The sequence below is a fragment of the Python bivittatus genome, unplaced genomic scaffold, assembly GCF_059951505.1.
Source record: "Python bivittatus isolate LINGU-HERP-01145 unplaced genomic scaffold, Pbiv_v1 ctg000020_np1212, whole genome shotgun sequence".
NCBI lineage: Eukaryota > Metazoa > Chordata > Lepidosauria > Squamata > Pythonidae > Python > Python bivittatus.
The window spans coordinates 32,257,231-32,274,946 of NW_028277030.1; the positions used below are offsets into that span (position 1 = coordinate 32,257,231).

Here is a 17,716-nt window from a genome sequence, read left to right on the forward strand (position 1 = left end):
GCAGCATTTCAGTTTTGTGGAGGCCATCTGGAGAGCTGCAGACAGGCATCGGTGTCCCTAGACACCTGCACAGACAGGCACTATGTCCATGTCCCCACATGCTCAGTGTGTGGAAGAGTGAACTCATCACCCAGAGCGAGCAGGCATTTTTTCCCTGCTGGGATCCAGAAGTTTGGTGCTACCTGGGAAGGAGGGTTAGAACAGCCCCACCCTCTCCTTAATTGGAGAGTCTGTCTTATAAAAAAGGGACTGAAAACAAGCAGGTGTGTGAGTGTGTCAAGAAAGGAGTCAAGCCAGGAAGACAGCAGAGATGCAGGAAAGAGAACCCTCCAATCCAAAGGCAAGCACCTCAGCAGTCGCCTTCAGACAGCAAGAGAAAACTTCAATTCTTGGAGCTGCAAGACCCTTGAGAGACAGAGCTGAAAGACGGGGGAAGAAAAGAGCCCAGCCAGAGTCTCCAAACTCTGAACCAAACCAAGCCCACAGCCTGCAGCAGCCCAGGTGCAGTGCTCTACAAACCAGCTCCAGAAACAGAGGGCTGTGAGTGCTTGGGGGGGCGGGGGGGTGGGGGTAGAGAAAACCTCATTCACAAGTCTATAGAGGAGTGAGAAGGGCTTTCACATGCACATGGACTGAAGACCATCTACAACAGCTGGAGACCTGGGGGAAAGGAAAGATTTAAAGAGCTGGAGAAACTGCCAATTTCTGCTGTATGAAGGGAAAGATCAAGATAGGCAATTTGCAACCTCTACCTAATGAACTCCTCAATTTATACAGCAATGATGAACCTGTTACAAATGAGTTCAGGAACAACATCAGACAATACAACTGCCTCTTCCAAATGGCATCCTTTGGTGCCAAAGAAGTCCTCCAACATGGAATGGAAGGAATCCTTCTGTCATTATTCAAAGGCAAATCCATCATTACATCAAACATTTAATGCCAGACTCCAACCAGCAAGACCAATTCTTTCAAATTTACTTCATGGATCCTCAAGACAGCATAGAATTAAGAATGGGTATACTCCAGAATGATGGAGTTCAACGTGAGATGGTTGAATTATTGGAGAACCTACTACAACAACAAAACCCATACATTGCATCCCTTCAACTTGCCAAAGAACAAATTCAAGACATGCCACAAGCATCCATTGTCTTTGATCCTGACTAGAGACTGGCATTTGAACCTTAGACAAGATTTAATCACAAATTGCCAATGAAGTCACTGTCATACCAAACAACACCAAACCTGAAGCAAGATCATAGCACATTGTGTTGAAAGAATGAGGAGGTGGTTTGCAAATAATTTCAGAGTCCCATCGCTCACATGACAGCATTCAATACATACTTTTCTTTCCACTTGGAGACGATGGCTGGCATCATGAGTTCCAAATTACAAACAACAAGATACTAACAGCACACTGTTACTATGCATACTGAATAATGAACCATGAGAATGACTTTAATAACCTTCTCAGAGGAGGACGTCTATTCCAACAATACTTGGTTGGCATGGCTGCTAAAATTAAAGGCGAGAGGCTGAGTTACATCCAAATGAATCAAGCAACCTTGAGACCAACAACATACAGAGGCCCTGAATGATGATGATTTTAGAAGGCGTATCCTCTCTTCAACATTTGTTGATGGACCGAGATATATGATGGAACAATGCCATGATGTATATATGGAAGTATGGCAATGTTTCATTTTCAATCCAAACTGGCCTGAAATCCAACAGCATTTTTTGAATCAGCAGCCAAATGATCAGCAGGATTTAATCACAAGAGTATTCAACTTGAAAAGAAAGTGGTTCATGAAGCACCTCACTGGAACAGATGGTCTCTTTGGTAGGCATATGTGCTAAGTGTGGAATACCAAAAGTGGGGTCTGCCTCATTTGCACTGTCTGCTGTGGCTTGATAAAGCATCCAAGCTAAGACCTTAAGATTATGATAGATTCATCCAAGCCAAAATACTAGACCCAAATGAAGATCCAGAGCTGCATAAATTAGTATTGAAGCACATGATCCATGGTCCATATTGCACCTCAGCGTGTTGGCAAAACTGTACATGCAGGAAGAGCTACCCAAAGTAATTCATTAAGCAAGGTGTGGTGATGATTCATATCCTGTGTCCAGGAGACACTCTTTCGAAATGGGAAGATTTGAAGGATATCAAGTGGGACGACAAAGTTGAACTATAACTTCTGAATGGGTGGTCCCCTATAATGCCCAACTATTGAAGCTGTTCAATTGTCATCTCAATGTAGAAATATGCTCACCTGTCAAATCCATCAAATCTATCATCAAGTATACCATGAACAGGAGGGATCAGGCAATTTTTGCAGTGAGCAGAGAAAACGAAATTGCACAATACTTGACAGGCAGATATATCAGGCCCTCTGAAGCTGTTGCATTGATACTTGGATTTCCAATTCATGAGGGGGAACCAACTGTTTGTCTTCAAGTGCACCTTCCTCAACAGCCTCAAGTATTCTTTCGATATAATCCTGCTGCACAACTGAATGATATGGCAAGAACCACTTTAATGGAATTCATGGATCTGTGCATTCACAATCCTTTTGCAAGAACCCAGTACTACGAGGATATTCCACGATTCTACACTCGGACTAATAAGAGATGGGAAAGAAGGAAGATTGGGAAAAGAGTGGAGGAGTACTCTGGGATTTTTGAAGCCAATGTTCTGGGTCAAGAGTGTATTGTTTCTCCATGAATTAGTGACTCTACTACTTGAGGCTCCTTCTTCATCAAAAAAAGGGGCCAGTATCTTTCAAATAATTGAAGACACATGATGGACATATCTTTCCATAATTCAAAGACGTCTGCAGAGAGAGAGAGGATTGTTGCAAGCTGATGATCATTGGCAACAAACTATAGAAGATGCCAAGAGAATAAGAATCCCCAAAGCAATGAGAGATTTGTTTGTCAGCTGAAATCAACAATCCACAACAATTATGGAACCGGTTCAAGAATGTAATGTCTTTAGATTTCCTCCAAATTGAGAGAAGAACTATCAATGATCCTAATATCATGATAAATGAGAGACATCATGAAGAAGCTCTTCTGTATTTCCAAGACAAACTTGAGAACTTGGCCAAAACACTTGAAGAATATAACTTCCCAACACCAGGAAACAATACAATTAATCAAAATGTTGGCAATCCAGAATTACTGCATGAACTGCAATACCACAAAAGCAGCAGGAATTTGTACTACACAAGGAGCTCTATTGAATAATGAGAAAAGAGCAGTATATGACGATGTGTGTAACTGCTTGGAAAGCAATCTTTCTTCAATGATTTTCACTGATGTACCAGGTGGAAGGGGCAAGACATCTGTCACCAACTTGATTCTCTCTAAAGTTAGGGGAGATGGAGATGTTACTATTGCTGTAGCATCATCCGGTTATTGCAGCAACACTGATGCCTGGTGGTAGGACAGTGCATTCAAGATTCAAGATACCCCTCAAAGTAAATGAAAATGCCCTTTGTAACATCAATAAAAACTCTAATATTGCAAATTTGCTTAGAAATGAGAAGCTTATTGTCTAGGATGAGAGTCTCATGATTAGGAGAGAGAGCTTCGAAGCCGTGGACTGGACTCTTCATGATATATGTGACAAGAATGAGGCTTTGGGGGAATTTTAACCATTTGCTCTGGTGATTTCCATCAGCTTCTAACAGTTGTAAAAAGAGGAAATTATGCTGAAGTGGAGAATTCATGCATAAAAAAATCCTACTTATGGAGAAGCTTTGTAAAGTTTCAGTTGAAGAGAAACTAGTAATTAAGTGAGGGAGAAGGAAGATATTCTGAGTTCTTATTGGATGTTAGGGAAGATAAGATTCAGAAAAATGAAAATGATGACATTGAATTAACTGCAGATATGGTTCTGTCAGCCAGAACTATGGAAGAATGTATCGATTTCATCTACCCAACATTCAATAATCCTGCAGAACTGTTCTCAAAAAACTCTTGATCTTGGTTCCCCTCAATGAAATAATGAGAAAAATCAATTTCACATGCATTAGACGCTTCCCTGGAATCATGAAAGAATACTATTCCTTCAATGCCGTGAGTGAAGCAGCTAACACCATTCATTTTCCAACAGAATTCCTTGATTCAGTAGAACTCTCTGGAATGCCGCCATATAAACTGGAACTGAAGAGAGGATCTCCCGTCATTTTAATGAGGATTTTGGATCTTCCAAGGCTTTACAGTGGAGCGTGGATGATTGTAGAAGAGTTCCACGACAATTTATTCATACCAAAAATAAACATTGGTGCGTTCAAAAATGACATTGTCATGATTCCAAGAATTACGCTCAATTTATCAGAAGGTGAAAATGTCCCTCTTCAGCAGATCCAGTTCCCAATACAGTCATGCTTTGTTCTCACTATACATATAGCGCAAGGCCACAAACCATGGAGAATGTGATGATTCATATTTTTTTTTTGCTATGCATCTTTCTTCTTTAATAAACTGATGTTTTCTTCTTTAATTTTCAAACCAAAGCAACAGCAATACAATTCAGGAAAATTTAATCTTCATTCTGGTTACACCAGACCATGCTACCTTTCTCTCAAAGAACGACCCAATAGGTTATAGATTGTCTAGTTTGTAATAAAGCATTCAGTGGAAGTTGGAAATTCATTACAAATGCAATCCTTGTGTAGGACTGGGGAGCAATGCAACAGCCAACTTTTACGATATACAAACAAATAAAGAAATGGAAGCCAAAGAGAGGTTGCATATTTCAGCCAGACAATGATCTGAAACACACCTCCTCCAAAACAGCCATGCAGGAAAGAAAGAGAAAGGCTTTGGAATGGCCTTCCTTTACAGTGTGAAATATATTTCTGAGCCAGAAATGTTCTGCAAGGGAGAGAGAAAAAATGCTAAAAGCTTAGAAAGACACTTTGCTGTCTACAGGAAACGAGGGAGCTGGTATATCTACCTAAAGAAGAGTTACAAAGTGCTGACTAGGTGTCCAAATTTCTGCAGCAGCCATACTTGCTATTTTCTTAGTTTGACTCTGTAAACAACTGCACATAAATAGTAGGTACACATTCCAATTTTCAGAAAGATGTTGCATTTGACATTGCCCCATAGAGACTTTATGTCAGCTTCTCTTCACAGAGCCGCGCTTTCTACTCCAGAGGGCCAGGAGCAGAATATTAACTTGTTTTCTCCCTCCTTCCTTCCGGCCTGTGTCAATGTAATGCTTTTTTCTCTGCTGTCCTTTACCACTGAAGTGACTGGTCCAGGAAATGGCAACTTGTGGCAAACCCTCCAAACTGAAATCTCTCTTAAGCCATGTTTTAATTACGTTTAGCGCCATGTAAAGAAACACACTGATCCATCTGATCATTTCAAATAATGAGCTATACTTTAGACGGGTCCACTCCAGAGACAAGTGTCCTCATCGTCTCTCCTCAGTTGTTTTCTGGGTGCAATTAAAGTGCTGATTTTTATCTTCAAAGCTGTAAATTGCTCTGGGCCTCAGTACCTCAGGGGCTATCTGCTCACCTCCACTATCAGCAGGCCAGATCCTCGGTGTCAGGCTTGCAGGAAGAGATCTTTTCCCGCATGAACCCCACGCTAAGGGCACGCACGGCTTTGGGAAATGCGGTCAGCGGCAATACTTTTTATTTTCCCAAGAAAATGTAGATCCTTCTCTTCAAGCAAGCCTTTCGAGTTGGTGTCAAGGTCGGCAATAATTTTAACTGTTTTTATAAGATCTGTTTGCCTTCTTTTCAGCCGCCTTTGAGCGCCCTAACGGCTGAACGGCCTGGATATCAATCACGTTTATGTAACGTTAATCTGGGAATGCAGCTTTTCGAAGCATCTTGCCAAGAAAAAGACAGGATACATCTATCTGGCGCTTACCAGCCCTAACCCTCCAAATACTTCATTCCTGCTGCTCTACAATCTTAAAAACATATTGCAATCTGGAAGTTCGCCCCGGTTTGCAAAGCCACCTCCGAATGGCCAGAACTCGCAATTCGCCTGAAACCTGCAAACATTTTTGTCTGGCTCAGACCTACGTGCTGCCCAACGCGGTTGAGTTCCCCAAAGTACAGTTAAGATTTCAACCTCGCAGCCCGATCTTTAGCTAAAAGAAAGCCTACGTGTGCTAAATTGCCTACGGTGCTTACTTTCCGGCAAACGCGGTACTACAGGACTGCTTCCAAACCCACGCAGTTGAAGCGCTTCACGAGAAAGATTCAACAGATCTCCGCTTCCCCACTGCTAGGCGAGAGCCAAAGTGCAGCCCCGCCCACTGGAGAGGCTGACCCCGCCCCTTTTCTCCTCCCTCCTTCTCACCAAAACATTGGCACGTGCTCCATTGCTGCTCGTCACGTGAGGCAGACACCCTGGAAAGGCACCATGGCCGGTTAGCCAATGGCCGGGCGCAATCCCAGATGGCAACAAGCGCGGCGCAGACGGACCAATCAGCGAAAAGCAAGGGGGTGGGGATATGGAAGTTCCGTCTCGCTTCCCTCTATAACAATACCATAACGCTGGGAGTCGCTTGGGCTGCGCGGTCTTGGCTTGGGTGAGCATCGCGGGAGGGTCTCGCTGCTGTGGGCGAAGGGGCTTGGGGGCAGAGGGCGCCGTCGGCGCAAGAGGCGTTTGGGATGGCGGCGTTGCAGGACTGCCCCCAGCTCGGGCTGCAAGGGAGCCTTTTTGTTCTCCATTACGTTGGAGGCGAGCGTATGGGAAGTGGGGGAGGAATCCTCAGGCTGGCGGCTGCGTTTCCTTCTCTTTCCCACTGCTCCGCGGTACTGCCTGCACCAGCAAAGAGAAGTTCACGCGGGTTTCTGCAAGGCGAGAGTCGCCCAGAAGACTCTGATTCGTAGCACAGCCCTTTGCCCGAATTAATAGTGTCCTTCGGAACGTTCCCGCTGTTATAGTCAAACAGACAAATAAAGCACACATTGTAATGGTAAAGTGGCCTCTTGTCATAGTCGAGTCCTGTGGTGCCCGCTCAGAAGCAGATCAGTAACGTGGTAGGAACCCAAACGAAACACGGCTGAAAGATTCTTTACTTTCTTTTCTGTCCTTTCTTACTTTTTCTCCCCTCCTCCTCCTCCTTTCAAGGGCGCTTTCTTGGATCACTTCCCTGTTGCTGCTCCTCCAGTCACTCTTCGGAGGGTTACCCTTTGCTCTCCTGTCCCTAGAAAGTGGTGACGTGTCTTGGTCTCCTTTATCTCCTCCAAGGTGGCGAGTGAGGTGGACTGCAATGAGAGTTTGAATCCATAACACAGAATACCGGTTTCCCCATATTTTAAACCACCTGGTCACAATACAGTAATAACTTCCTCCTTAATTCAGTTTCAGTTAATTAATCCTTATCTTGCATTTGCAAGAGCATGTGCTGGAAAATGTGAGGCAACCCACAGCATTCACAGCATGCTTTTGGTCTTCTCCTGTTGCTTCCCGTTGACTTGTGGTTGAAAGTTCAGCAGCGAAAGGAAAGAGGTCCTGACAACATCAGCTGATCACCACTGACATTCTCCCCATCGGTGCCTGGCTGTCCCTTACTATACCTCTTTCTTTGTAAAAAGTTCTAAAGCTCACCCATGCCAAATAGCAGAATGGTTAATTAGCTTGATTGCTTGTTTCCTTAAGGAAACCATGCCTTTTCTGGGCCAGGACTGGCGATCTCCAGGATGGAGATGGATTAAAACAGAAGATGGTTGGAAGCGAAGTGAGCCTTGCAGCTCAGAACTTGAGGATGAAGGCAATCAGCTTAATGACGTCAATCGTGCTATGTAAGTTTTCTGGGAGAAGATGTAGACAAATGAAGATGGGGCTATTCATAACCTAGATCCTAGTTTAATTGTGCGGTATGAAGCTGCTGCGTGTGTATATATTATTGCCGTACCATTCATCCGTCTTATTCAGCCCACCCAGGAAGCTCGCTTGAGCCCACTGTTCAGTCCAGATGTGGATGTTTACTCATGTCACTCAGGGATGTAGCTGCGTAATTTTACTCTTCTGGATTTAGTATGTGTGTGTGCTTTCAATGGGGGAACAAGTTACTCCAGTTATGAAGCCCACATCTAACATGGGAATAAATACCATTTTGTTAGAGGAAAGGACTTTCTTGTTTGTTTTTTTACAAGACATGCCAGATTGCAGGCAAGCCACCTGGGGGATGCCCCGCTCCTGGAGCCATGTTGTGCTGCCTCTCTGTACAGCAGGTTAGAGAAATGGACCACTTTGGCCCTGCCTGGAGTCTGTCTTGAGGCAATCTGCTGGCCAATAGCGTGCAGACAGTGCTGTTGCCAAGCAGAAGCCGCATTCTGCTGAGTAGGATCTGGCTGCTCTTTCCTGGGGACACATTGAAGAGTCCTTGACTCAGATATCTGATGCAGTGATATGTCCCTGGGACATAGCACCTGAGCTAACCCACCAAACGCTGCTGCTGCTATCTGCCATTCTCTAGTCACTGCAGCCTCCCTAAATGGCAGGCCTGTGTATGTTGTGTAGTTTTTGGTGTGATGGGATCATGAACTGCTACCAGGATGGCTAAGAAATATGCTTTGCAGGCTTTTGTCAAGGCCACAGGAGAGGAAGAGAGGGGCATGGTGACAAACGTTGATGCCTGTTTAAGTTAAGCCCAGAAAGATGGATGTAAATAAAGGAGATGGTGGGTTTTGAATGATGTTGGTAAACCCAGGCTGCTGGTTTCTGGATTTTAGACTTAAGAAAACACACTCCTCTTGGAATAAAACATTTGTAGGTTTCAGTAGAATATTTTGCAGCCAGCTACAATTAACTGCAAAAGATCTTATCACTGCTTTGAAATACAGAACTTAAAATCTTACACAGTTGACCAACTATGATCTTGTAAATGTTAAAAACCAGTACCCTCCTGTTGTTTCTAAACACTTTAAATCAGTTATTAAAGCGTGATGGTACAAGCTGTGTACCCTTCATGGTGAGGAGACATCCATTTTGTGTAAGATAAGAAGAGCTGAAAGCTACTTGTAGTTATTTAAAATATCGTGGTATTCATCGGTAATGTAACAACCAAATTATCTGAAACAGTGTTGCCATGGGGACTTCAGTATTTAAAATACAAGGTGGGCTGTTAGACCCATGTTGCTAAAACTAGGTTTGAGCTGAAAAAAAAAATGAAATTGCAGACTTGGGGAGAAGCAGTATTGTCTTCACCACAAAGATATTCAAAAAATAGTGGCTTGAAAACACAAGATCTAATCTTCCAATAGTAGCAAAGAGGCCATGAGAGTACTCTTACAGAAAAAAGAGTCTCTGGTTTTATATATTTATTCATACAGGAACAGAAGTCCTTGGGTGCAGTCACTGACCTTTCTAATGGCAATAACAAAATGGTATTTTTTAGGTGCGGCTGTTCTTCTGCCTTGCTTAATTTGCCAGCTTTTCCCAATGAGTACTCTCTGGATTGAGAAGTGCTGGGTTTCCCAGAATTCCAAGCCCACATAGCCACTGGCTGTAGTTGCAGTATATCAGAAGGATGCCGGTTGGGGAAGGCTGAATTGTACCATATCTCCAAATTGACCATAATTGATTGAAAATCACTGATCAGTAACAAGAATGAAAAGGTGAGTTTGCTTTTAGGTGAAAGACAGACAAACTTAAAAACCATAGCTGTATCTAGGCTGCAAAAATACAAACAACTGCTCAGTGACTGCGAAGCAATATAAAGAACTCTCTTTGCTGCCATCTAGTGATCATCTAGATATTTGCAGCCTGGATATGGTAGCCCTAAATAAAGAATCTGGAGATTGGCATAGTTTAAAAGCCTGGAAGTTTATAGTTTAGCTTAATATTTTACCAATGTGCACATACAGTCCCTTTGTTTCTTTGAGCAGTCAAACTAAGAAACCTGGGTTCCCTTGATAATGGTTTAATATCTGGCTTGTTTTGAAGCAAACTGAATAACCATAGTTTAAACAACATGGGAAACTTTGGTTAGTTAAAATGTTCCTGCTTGGATTTTTCAGTAGCAAGCTTTTATGTATGGACAAAATAATGTTCATTTCTGAATACGTCATGCTAAAAATGCTCCTTTAAATATGATCTGAAGAAGATTTAAAGCATTCTGTTTAGCCTGATGCTCTCCAGATGTGTACAAGGTAGGGAGCCTCTTAACTCTCCAGATCCTACATTTTGTGAGAGATTCCATGCCTATTATATCTAAAATTTGTCTTTGTTCTTCACAGCTGGATCACATAATTTGCCCATGAGTAATAGTCACAACACTGGCCACTTGCAGCTGATGAATTCCAGCTAATTGCAACAAATGTTTTGAATCTTCCTAAACTGTTTGCTCTGTGCTGTGTAAGGCTATTTCATTTTATGAGGTCACCCACCACTTTCTACATTGTTTGCTTGTCTATTAACTCTGTTCCTAGTGCAACATGTCTGCAAATTTGCTTTTACCTGGGAATCAATAATTATAAGGAATAGGGTTGCAGTTCTAATAGCTATGTTTTAAACAAAGTTACTCAGAACATATAAGAATATGATTGCAGCCTAAATATGCCTACTTTTTTATAAGTGTCAAGGAACAGTAAAGTTTCACCCTGAAATCAACTTGCTGATAACAAATGTTTATGCTTCTTTGATTAATATCTGTATTTTAACTAGAAGCTAAGTACATTGTGTCTAACATTTTAGCATATGCTGTAATTTATTATGTAATACTGTATAGTAAATTACAATTTTCTAAGGTAGTAGTTCTCCAGCTTTTTCAGCATGATGATCTCTTGTTAGATCAAAACTTTTGCAGCCCCTCACATGATAATCGTTGTCTTTTTAGTAACCGTTGACTAAAATAAAACACCGTGACAAAGTTAGTATGAATCCATTAGTGCATTTATATCCTTGGTTGGGTTTTTGCTATTTCTCCCTTTCAGTTATGTGTAATACTCTTTTTAAACCAAAATCTTTTATTTCGGTTTTATAACAAATAAAACAAGCTACAGCCTCCAAGAGGCCACCTGAAGCTGGATAGGGAGTTCAAAACTCTAGGGCAAGAATGGCGTTAGGCAGAAACAAAGCAAGCAGTAATGTAAGTTCTGTACTTTTGTGGGGTCCTCATTCAAATTTAACTAGGCCTGATGCCATTTAGTTTTTGGGGGACCAGCCAAAATTATATAATGCTTTCACTTGTTGCAAGTTGATCCAGATTTACGCCATAGTAAAAGTGTGCAGGAGCACACTTTATCCTCCATTGGCTCACCTAGAGATCAACACTAATGTGACGCTGAGGGCCAGGAACCTAGCCTGAAAGCCTCAGGAGTGCCCTCAAAGTGCTAACCCCTTGACAGTTCCTTTCCTTTCTCCTCACATTCTGCATTTCTCACTTTGTGGATTCACACAACATGCTTGAAACCATGATGTGGTCGGCTTACACTTTATGTGTTGTCTAAACTGAGCATATTGCTGTTGGTTCAAGGAAGGTGGGCAAAACAAGACAGCAGGATGTCAAGTGAGCACAGCTCTTCTGACCCTAACTCACCATCTGTCCCAGAATCCCTCCTTCCGTCCTCTCAGTCCTCCTTCCTCCTCTTGCTGAGAGAAGGCAGGGTCATTTTCAAGAGGCCAACAGTTTTGTAGATGAGAAGGGGAGAAGGAAAATAAGAAAATATAGCACCAGAACTCAGTGTTTCATGGCTTCAGCTAATGGTCAGCTGTAATGGAAATTGACTGTTCTGGAAGGGGTGCAGATGACGACATATCCTCAAGAGCCAATGTGCTGAATTTCAGTTCCCATAGTGCCCAGCTAGCATGACTGCTGACAAGGGATAACAGGCATTTGTTCAAACAATTTTTGGAGAGCCATGGCCTGCCTGCTCCTTCCACAAATTTATTTCTGTGTGGATGTACAGCAGTGCATAGATTGGGATTGAATGGAGTATTCCTGATATTTTAGCTGTTTCATTTAAATCAAATACTTTGGTCTTTCATAACTGAATTACTCATCCTTCTAGCTATTAACTTCTGTATTTTCGGTGGTATTTTGGCAGAATCTTTGTGTAAATGGAAGTGAACTTGAAGTTTCAGCTGAGTCCAAGTTAGCAATATCAGGTTTAGACTCTTTCTTTGGAATAAATCCCAGGTCTCTGGCCTTGTGCTTCATAGCACTTGGGCTAAATCTATTTTCCCTGTTGAGATCTTTTCCTTTAAAATATGTTATTGGAAGAATTTGTTTTTGATTCTAGTTCAGATTTAATGTAGAGCAGATAATTGTTTTGCCACATATGACTGGCTGTGTTTGGATTTTTTTTTAAAGATTTCCAAAGAGATTTTTTTTTTCTCTTCAAAAACTTGGGTTGCAATGTAGAATTCATGGTGCGCTGTCCTGTTTTAATAGTTACTGTTTTATCCCTAGAGAAGTGGGTGGAAAATTTTTTCCTGTACCCTCCATTCTTTTTTCCTTGTCTTTGATATTTACCATGTCCAAGTTATATAGTACAGTAGGAGTTTCTTAAATCTGAATTGACAGTGATAAATACTTTTCATTTGACTTACTGAGCTCAGTGAATAGAGAAAATTCCTATACCCAATTTTCCCATCAGAGAATAAAAATAGCAAGGTAACACATTTTTTTTTCATAGTGTTGTATTGTTCATGTTGTATAGCTTCAGCAGTTCTGTGAATTCAGCAAAGCAGACAATCTTGGGTTGGATTCTGGAAAAATAAAGTTTGCTGTGTCTTTTTACAAAACTACTTTTAAAAAATTTTCTTTATGAGAACTGAAACTGTAATTATAGAATAGTCATAAATCACTTGGTACTTTTTACATTAAACTCATATTTAAAGGAAGTTTAAAAATATCTTGAAAAGCACAAAATACTGGAGCTAAAACAGAAATCAAATATTGTATAACCCTTGTGTATAATTTTTACTGGAACTGTTTTTTTCTCTCTGCCTGAGCTGTAGTTGACTTGTTTACTTACTTTGCTTGGAAAGAATTATGTGAATTTATAATTACTTCACTTATACCAATAATAATTCATATATTGTTATTATTGCTAGAAATTATGTGAAGACTTTCCCAGCTGATTCATACTTGTCGCTTGCAAGCCTGGACACGCTGCATGCTTGCTTTTTCATATTTATTTGAAGAGGAGATCACTGAGACCTGATTGGTTTCAAAAGCTGTAGGAATTATTTTGTACCTGTAGTATGTATTGTAACCTTCTTTTCCATAACGACTTTCCACCCTTCACATACATAAATTTTAAATGATTTAACTCAGGAAGCTATGTCAAAGGTTCTCTTCTGAAGAAAATATGCATAATATGAAGTCCAATTCTATACATTTCTTGAAAGTTCTGGGGTAACAGTGCCATTTAAGTGGTGTGGAGGATGACCGAAGAAAGTCATTAACCAAATATTGCCAAAGATCCTTGGACTAATCAAAGATTCACTCTTATATTGCTTTACAATGGATCTTGGAATAACACCAGGACTGAAAACAATAATTGTGCAACTCGCCTGCTGTTTTGTATGTCATCACAGTTCTCATGCTAGATCGGTCATACCCTACTTGGGCACCCCCAGTTGCATGGGCTATAATTCTTAGCAGAGGCCAAGCTAACTGAGGAATTCTGAACATTGAAATCTATACATCTGGAGGGTGTCCAGGTAAGGGAAGACTGTGCTAGATCAGTCCAAATAGTGTTGAAACAATGGCTCCAATTGATAACCATTGACTTTCCCCTTCAACGTATTCAATCCCACATTTCAGCTCAAGCTCAACTGCAACAGTTGTGACGAGCATTATCTATCAAAAATTACAAAGTAAGCCTCAACAACAAACTGCTATTGCAGCATTAAACCAGTTACAAACTACTGTTTAAAGGCAAGATATTTAGATAATTTGTCAATTGGGAAACATTCTTGTCCAGCGAACAGGTGACTAATTGTAGAACACAGCAATCATATGCAGCATGTATAATAACATTATACGATTTAGGATACTTAGATGGACAACAGAATCGTTGATCCCGCGTGGGCATCCTAAATAAATGTTAAGGAAGCACATTAGACAGATAACTTATTCTTCCCAACCTACTCCCAGAAGGCCCAAACATCCCAGATCTGGCCACTCAGCCACACAACAGAGCACCTTCCCTGTTGCTGCTGCCTTTGTATACAACCAGCCCCAGATAAGCGAAGATCTATCCTGGTCTTTAAGTAGAACAGAAGTCGGTGCAGCAGAAATCTACAACAGCAAGGAGACATTTTTTCTGAATCAAGATTGTTTTATTAGAGCCAATAAGGCACAAAGTATAAATAAATAAACCAGCCTAACTCTCTAGTGAAAACTTAATCATGTTCATTACCAAGTTAGGAAAGGTTTTATGAAATAGTTGCCAACAGACACAGTCCAGAATGCCAATTGGGCCAACCTCCTAATTATTTTCTGTGAGTTATACTTTCTCATACATATCATTTCAGCAACTGTTCCATATTTATGTTTTAACTATTGCTGTTTTCACATTGTTTTTCAGTTGGATGGTAAATTTCTTTGAGAGGTTTCACAGGAAGCCATATCTCAAGGTGGTTAATAAATAAATCAGACTCAGGGCCCTGATCCATATCCTCCAGCGTTAGCAAGACTTGCCTTTCTGAAGACTGCCATGGGGCATCTTTACGTAGAGGTGGCAGAATAGAACCAGAGCCATTCTGTGTGTGAAGTGAACTCAGCACATCCATACCTGGAGACCAGGAATGTCTTTGTAAATGAAAGACAGTTAGCTCTTTTCTTCTTCCAGGGCAGCACTGTGTTGCAAGTGACTTCATCCAAGTTCTTCACCCTTGTGCTTGTTTACAAGTTGCTTGAGCACAGCCTGCTTGGCTCTTTCCTATGTCAAACACGTTTCAGGGATTGTCTCTGTGGTTTGCTTTCAGCATCTTGAACCGTGATGAAGACATATGCAGTGTCGAGTGTGAATTTGCAAGCAAAAAAAGGAAAAAGGATCACTTTAGGAACGCTGCAAAATCTCAGTGTAAGCAAGAATTGCTTTTCAGTTTTTAATGCCATTTGCAATTTGACAGTACAAAATAACTTTTGTGTCTCAGCAGAACCATTATAAGTATGCACACAAAATACTTGTGTACAGTTAGTCCCTGGGTTAAGAATGTCCAGTTTACAGATGACCCATAGTTAAGAACGGAGCCTATTGTAGCAAAATTCGAGTTAAATACACAGTGATTTGAGTTAAATACACAGTGGTTCAAGTTCATTACACAATACTACTTAATATACTTACTTACAATACTACTTATATATATAATACTGGCTTACATACAAGTTCAACTTAAGGACCGACCTTGAGAACGGAACTCGTTCTTAAACTGGGGACTACCTGTACATGAGAAGCACAAACTAGGTAAGGTGTGTGTGTATGTGTGTAAAAAGCTGGATACTATATGTGATAAGGTTAGGATTTACACCAAAGTGTTTCTAGTTAAAAAAAATAAGAAAGGATTTATCTGTAGACTTATACAGTTGCCCGTTAAAGTTATTTAAGTTGCCCTTAAATATGTTTTAAGGATTTTCACTTTTGAAGGCTCCTAGTACGGCTGAACATGCCTTGAAAAAGATTCAGGAGAAGTACCTCAGACAAAGCACCAGCACAGCCTTCCCTGCTATTCATTAAAATAGGCTGACTCTTTCAGGCTTCCACCCGGGCCTGAAAAGAAGGTGCTGTGCTCTGGGAGTTCAACTCAGTAAAGTTAATGCACAGAAGCCTGGAAAAAGTTAGGCATGAATAACCGAGAAGAGCTCTGCTTGTGCTCAAGCTGAAGTACTACTTGCTGAAGCATCCCCAGCCCTAGTACTTAGCTTGAAAGTTTCTGAGGTAGAATCCAAAGCTAGTTGTAGATGTGGCTACATACTCAAGATGTATAGCTGTGACCTGAAAGTGTTTCCCAGTCAGATTCACCTCCAGATTATTCCAGGAAATCATATGCTGGCTCTAGTTAGAATATAAATCTGATGTGTTGTTGGCTGGGCTGATTCCACTAAACAAGGGTCTGAATTGGCACAGAGAAGGCAGGCCTTTCTCTTTTTTAAGATGGTTGCAAACGCTTTTAAATTGTACAGAATGTCATTCCAGTGTAACATGATGATTAACTAGAGGGGAGAGGCATTACAAGAACTGGTATGTTAATTATATTTCTGTTGTGACTAGTGAGAGGCCGTTTTTGCTGGTCATTTTGTGAATCACATTCTTTCCCAAAGGCTAACAGTCTAGTTTTTTTTTTTTTTAAGTGAAAAACTAGTGAGGGAAGCCCCCTTCAAGCTCAACAGAAGCAGAAAGAAAAAGAGCTCACCATAAGGACCTCCTCCCCCTCCCAGTTTGATATGACAAGTGAATTGAACCAGTTTTATCTTCTCTGCTCCACAGATTGAAATTTCATCCTAAGCTGAATCTGTAAATGTTGTCCTCTTTGTGCTGTTATTTTCCCTGAACTCTCAACTTAGGTAGCCTATGAAGTAACTGGAAATGTGTGATGTTGGTGATGAAGACCTCTAAATACTGTGTGATGTACTTGCCCAAAGAGACCATTCACTCCATTCCTCTAGGTTTGAATGAGGGCAGTCTGTTAAAGGGCTGTCCTACACGTATATCTGATCATCTTTATTTAATAATGTTTGAATAGTCTAGTTGACAGGACAACAAACACATGATCAGATGTGTGGATTCATTGGAGTAATTCACAGAATAGCCTTAAGACAAAACTTACTGTGCCAGTCCTTGATTGATCAATATTAAATCTTACCTGATATTTACAGTAGTACCACATTCTGACCCATATGGAAAGCCTGTTTGAAATGGCTACAATCCTGCTAGCCAACTCTTTGGTGGGAGTGACTCCAAATTCAGCCTGTGCTCCAATTTCTGAATATATTTAATACTTCTGAATGGACTTGGCTTACAAATAGCGCAACCTGTCAGTCAGGGAAGGGAGCCATGGATAACAAAAAATCTTCATCCACTTTTTAATAATAGCCTAGTTGGGTCAGGGGAAAAGTAGTTGGGATTTTAAAAAATTAGTGTAAAAGCTTTCCCTCCTTCGTATATTTTAAAGTATTATTTTGTACAAGTGGACTTTTTCCAGGAATTGTATTATTAAAGCCCTTTGCCAAAGAGAACGTATTTCTGAAAGTTGTAACGATGATGACAATTGACTCTTTCCAGTTTTGAAGGGAAGGGGAACGTATGTAAGCCTTGCTACAGTGTTCATGTTTGCCCACCATAAAGTTGTGGGAAATAAAATTCAGTGTTGTCAAAAAGGGTTTTGAGTGCCATAAAAAAAGGAATCTGGGCAAGGGAGAATGTTGTCCATCCTAGTCTTGCAAGGTGTTCACTGAGTTTGTGCTTGATTCTGTTTTCAGGTTTCTATCGTGAAAACTGGATTTATGTTCATAAAGAAAGTACCCGAGAAGTAAGTGTTCTGTACAGTGACTGTTTCCAAGGGACCCTGGTAGTCCCTCATTTAACTAATCTGTTCTTGCAACTGCAGAAAGGGGGTGTATGTTAAGTCTTGCAGGATGTGGACAGCTTACCAAACTTTGTGATCGATTTATTCGTATTATCTGTTAAAAAAAAAAAAAAAGTTCCAATGTGAGACTTGAGGATTAGGAGCATCACTATCAATCATTTTTTACTTTTTCTCCCCATAC

General features: G+C 40.9%; 2 protein-coding genes and 1 pseudogene across 9 annotated transcripts in view; 1 reads left to right on the forward strand and 2 right to left on the reverse strand.

The window, feature by feature from the left end:
• Positions 1 to 6,397, reverse strand: part of LOC103054263 (genetic suppressor element 1 pseudogene) — a 37,486-nt pseudogene extending 31,089 nt beyond the window's left edge. Inside the window, exon 1 of the transcript XR_015795473.1 lies at positions 6,174 to 6,397. The product of XR_015795473.1 is annotated as a genetic suppressor element 1 pseudogene (transcript). The remainder of the gene's footprint in view (positions 1 to 6,173) is intronic.
• A 101-nt stretch (positions 6,398 to 6,498) lies between these two features.
• Positions 6,499 to 17,716, forward strand: part of FBXO25 (F-box protein 25) — a 42,725-nt gene continuing 31,507 nt past the window's right edge. For 4 of the 7 annotated variants that reach the window (XM_025173922.2, XM_025173923.2, XM_007439414.4 and 1 more), the window contains exons 1-4: positions 6,499 to 6,574; positions 7,651 to 7,793; positions 14,935 to 15,032; positions 17,429 to 17,478. In XM_025173922.2, the coding sequence (XP_025029690.1) occupies positions 7,657 to 7,793; positions 14,935 to 15,032; positions 17,429 to 17,478 (285 nt within the window). In that variant the 5' untranslated portion in view covers positions 6,499 to 6,574; positions 7,651 to 7,656. Of the gene's footprint in view, positions 6,575 to 7,650; positions 7,794 to 9,462; positions 9,612 to 14,934; positions 15,033 to 17,428; positions 17,479 to 17,716 lie in introns of those variants that run through there. The other 3 variants (XM_025173926.2, XM_025173928.2, XM_025173925.2) reach the window with 2 other exon arrangements.
• Positions 14,439 to 17,716, reverse strand: part of TDRP (testis development related protein) — a 66,685-nt gene continuing 63,407 nt past the window's right edge. The window contains exons 4-5 of the mRNA XM_088136759.1: positions 17,600 to 17,629; positions 14,439 to 14,937 (exon numbers count right to left, since the gene is read on the reverse strand). Coding sequence (XP_087992885.1) covers positions 14,905 to 14,937; positions 17,600 to 17,629 — 63 coding nt within the window. The 3' untranslated portion in view covers positions 14,439 to 14,904. The remainder of the gene's footprint in view (positions 14,938 to 17,599; positions 17,630 to 17,716) is intronic.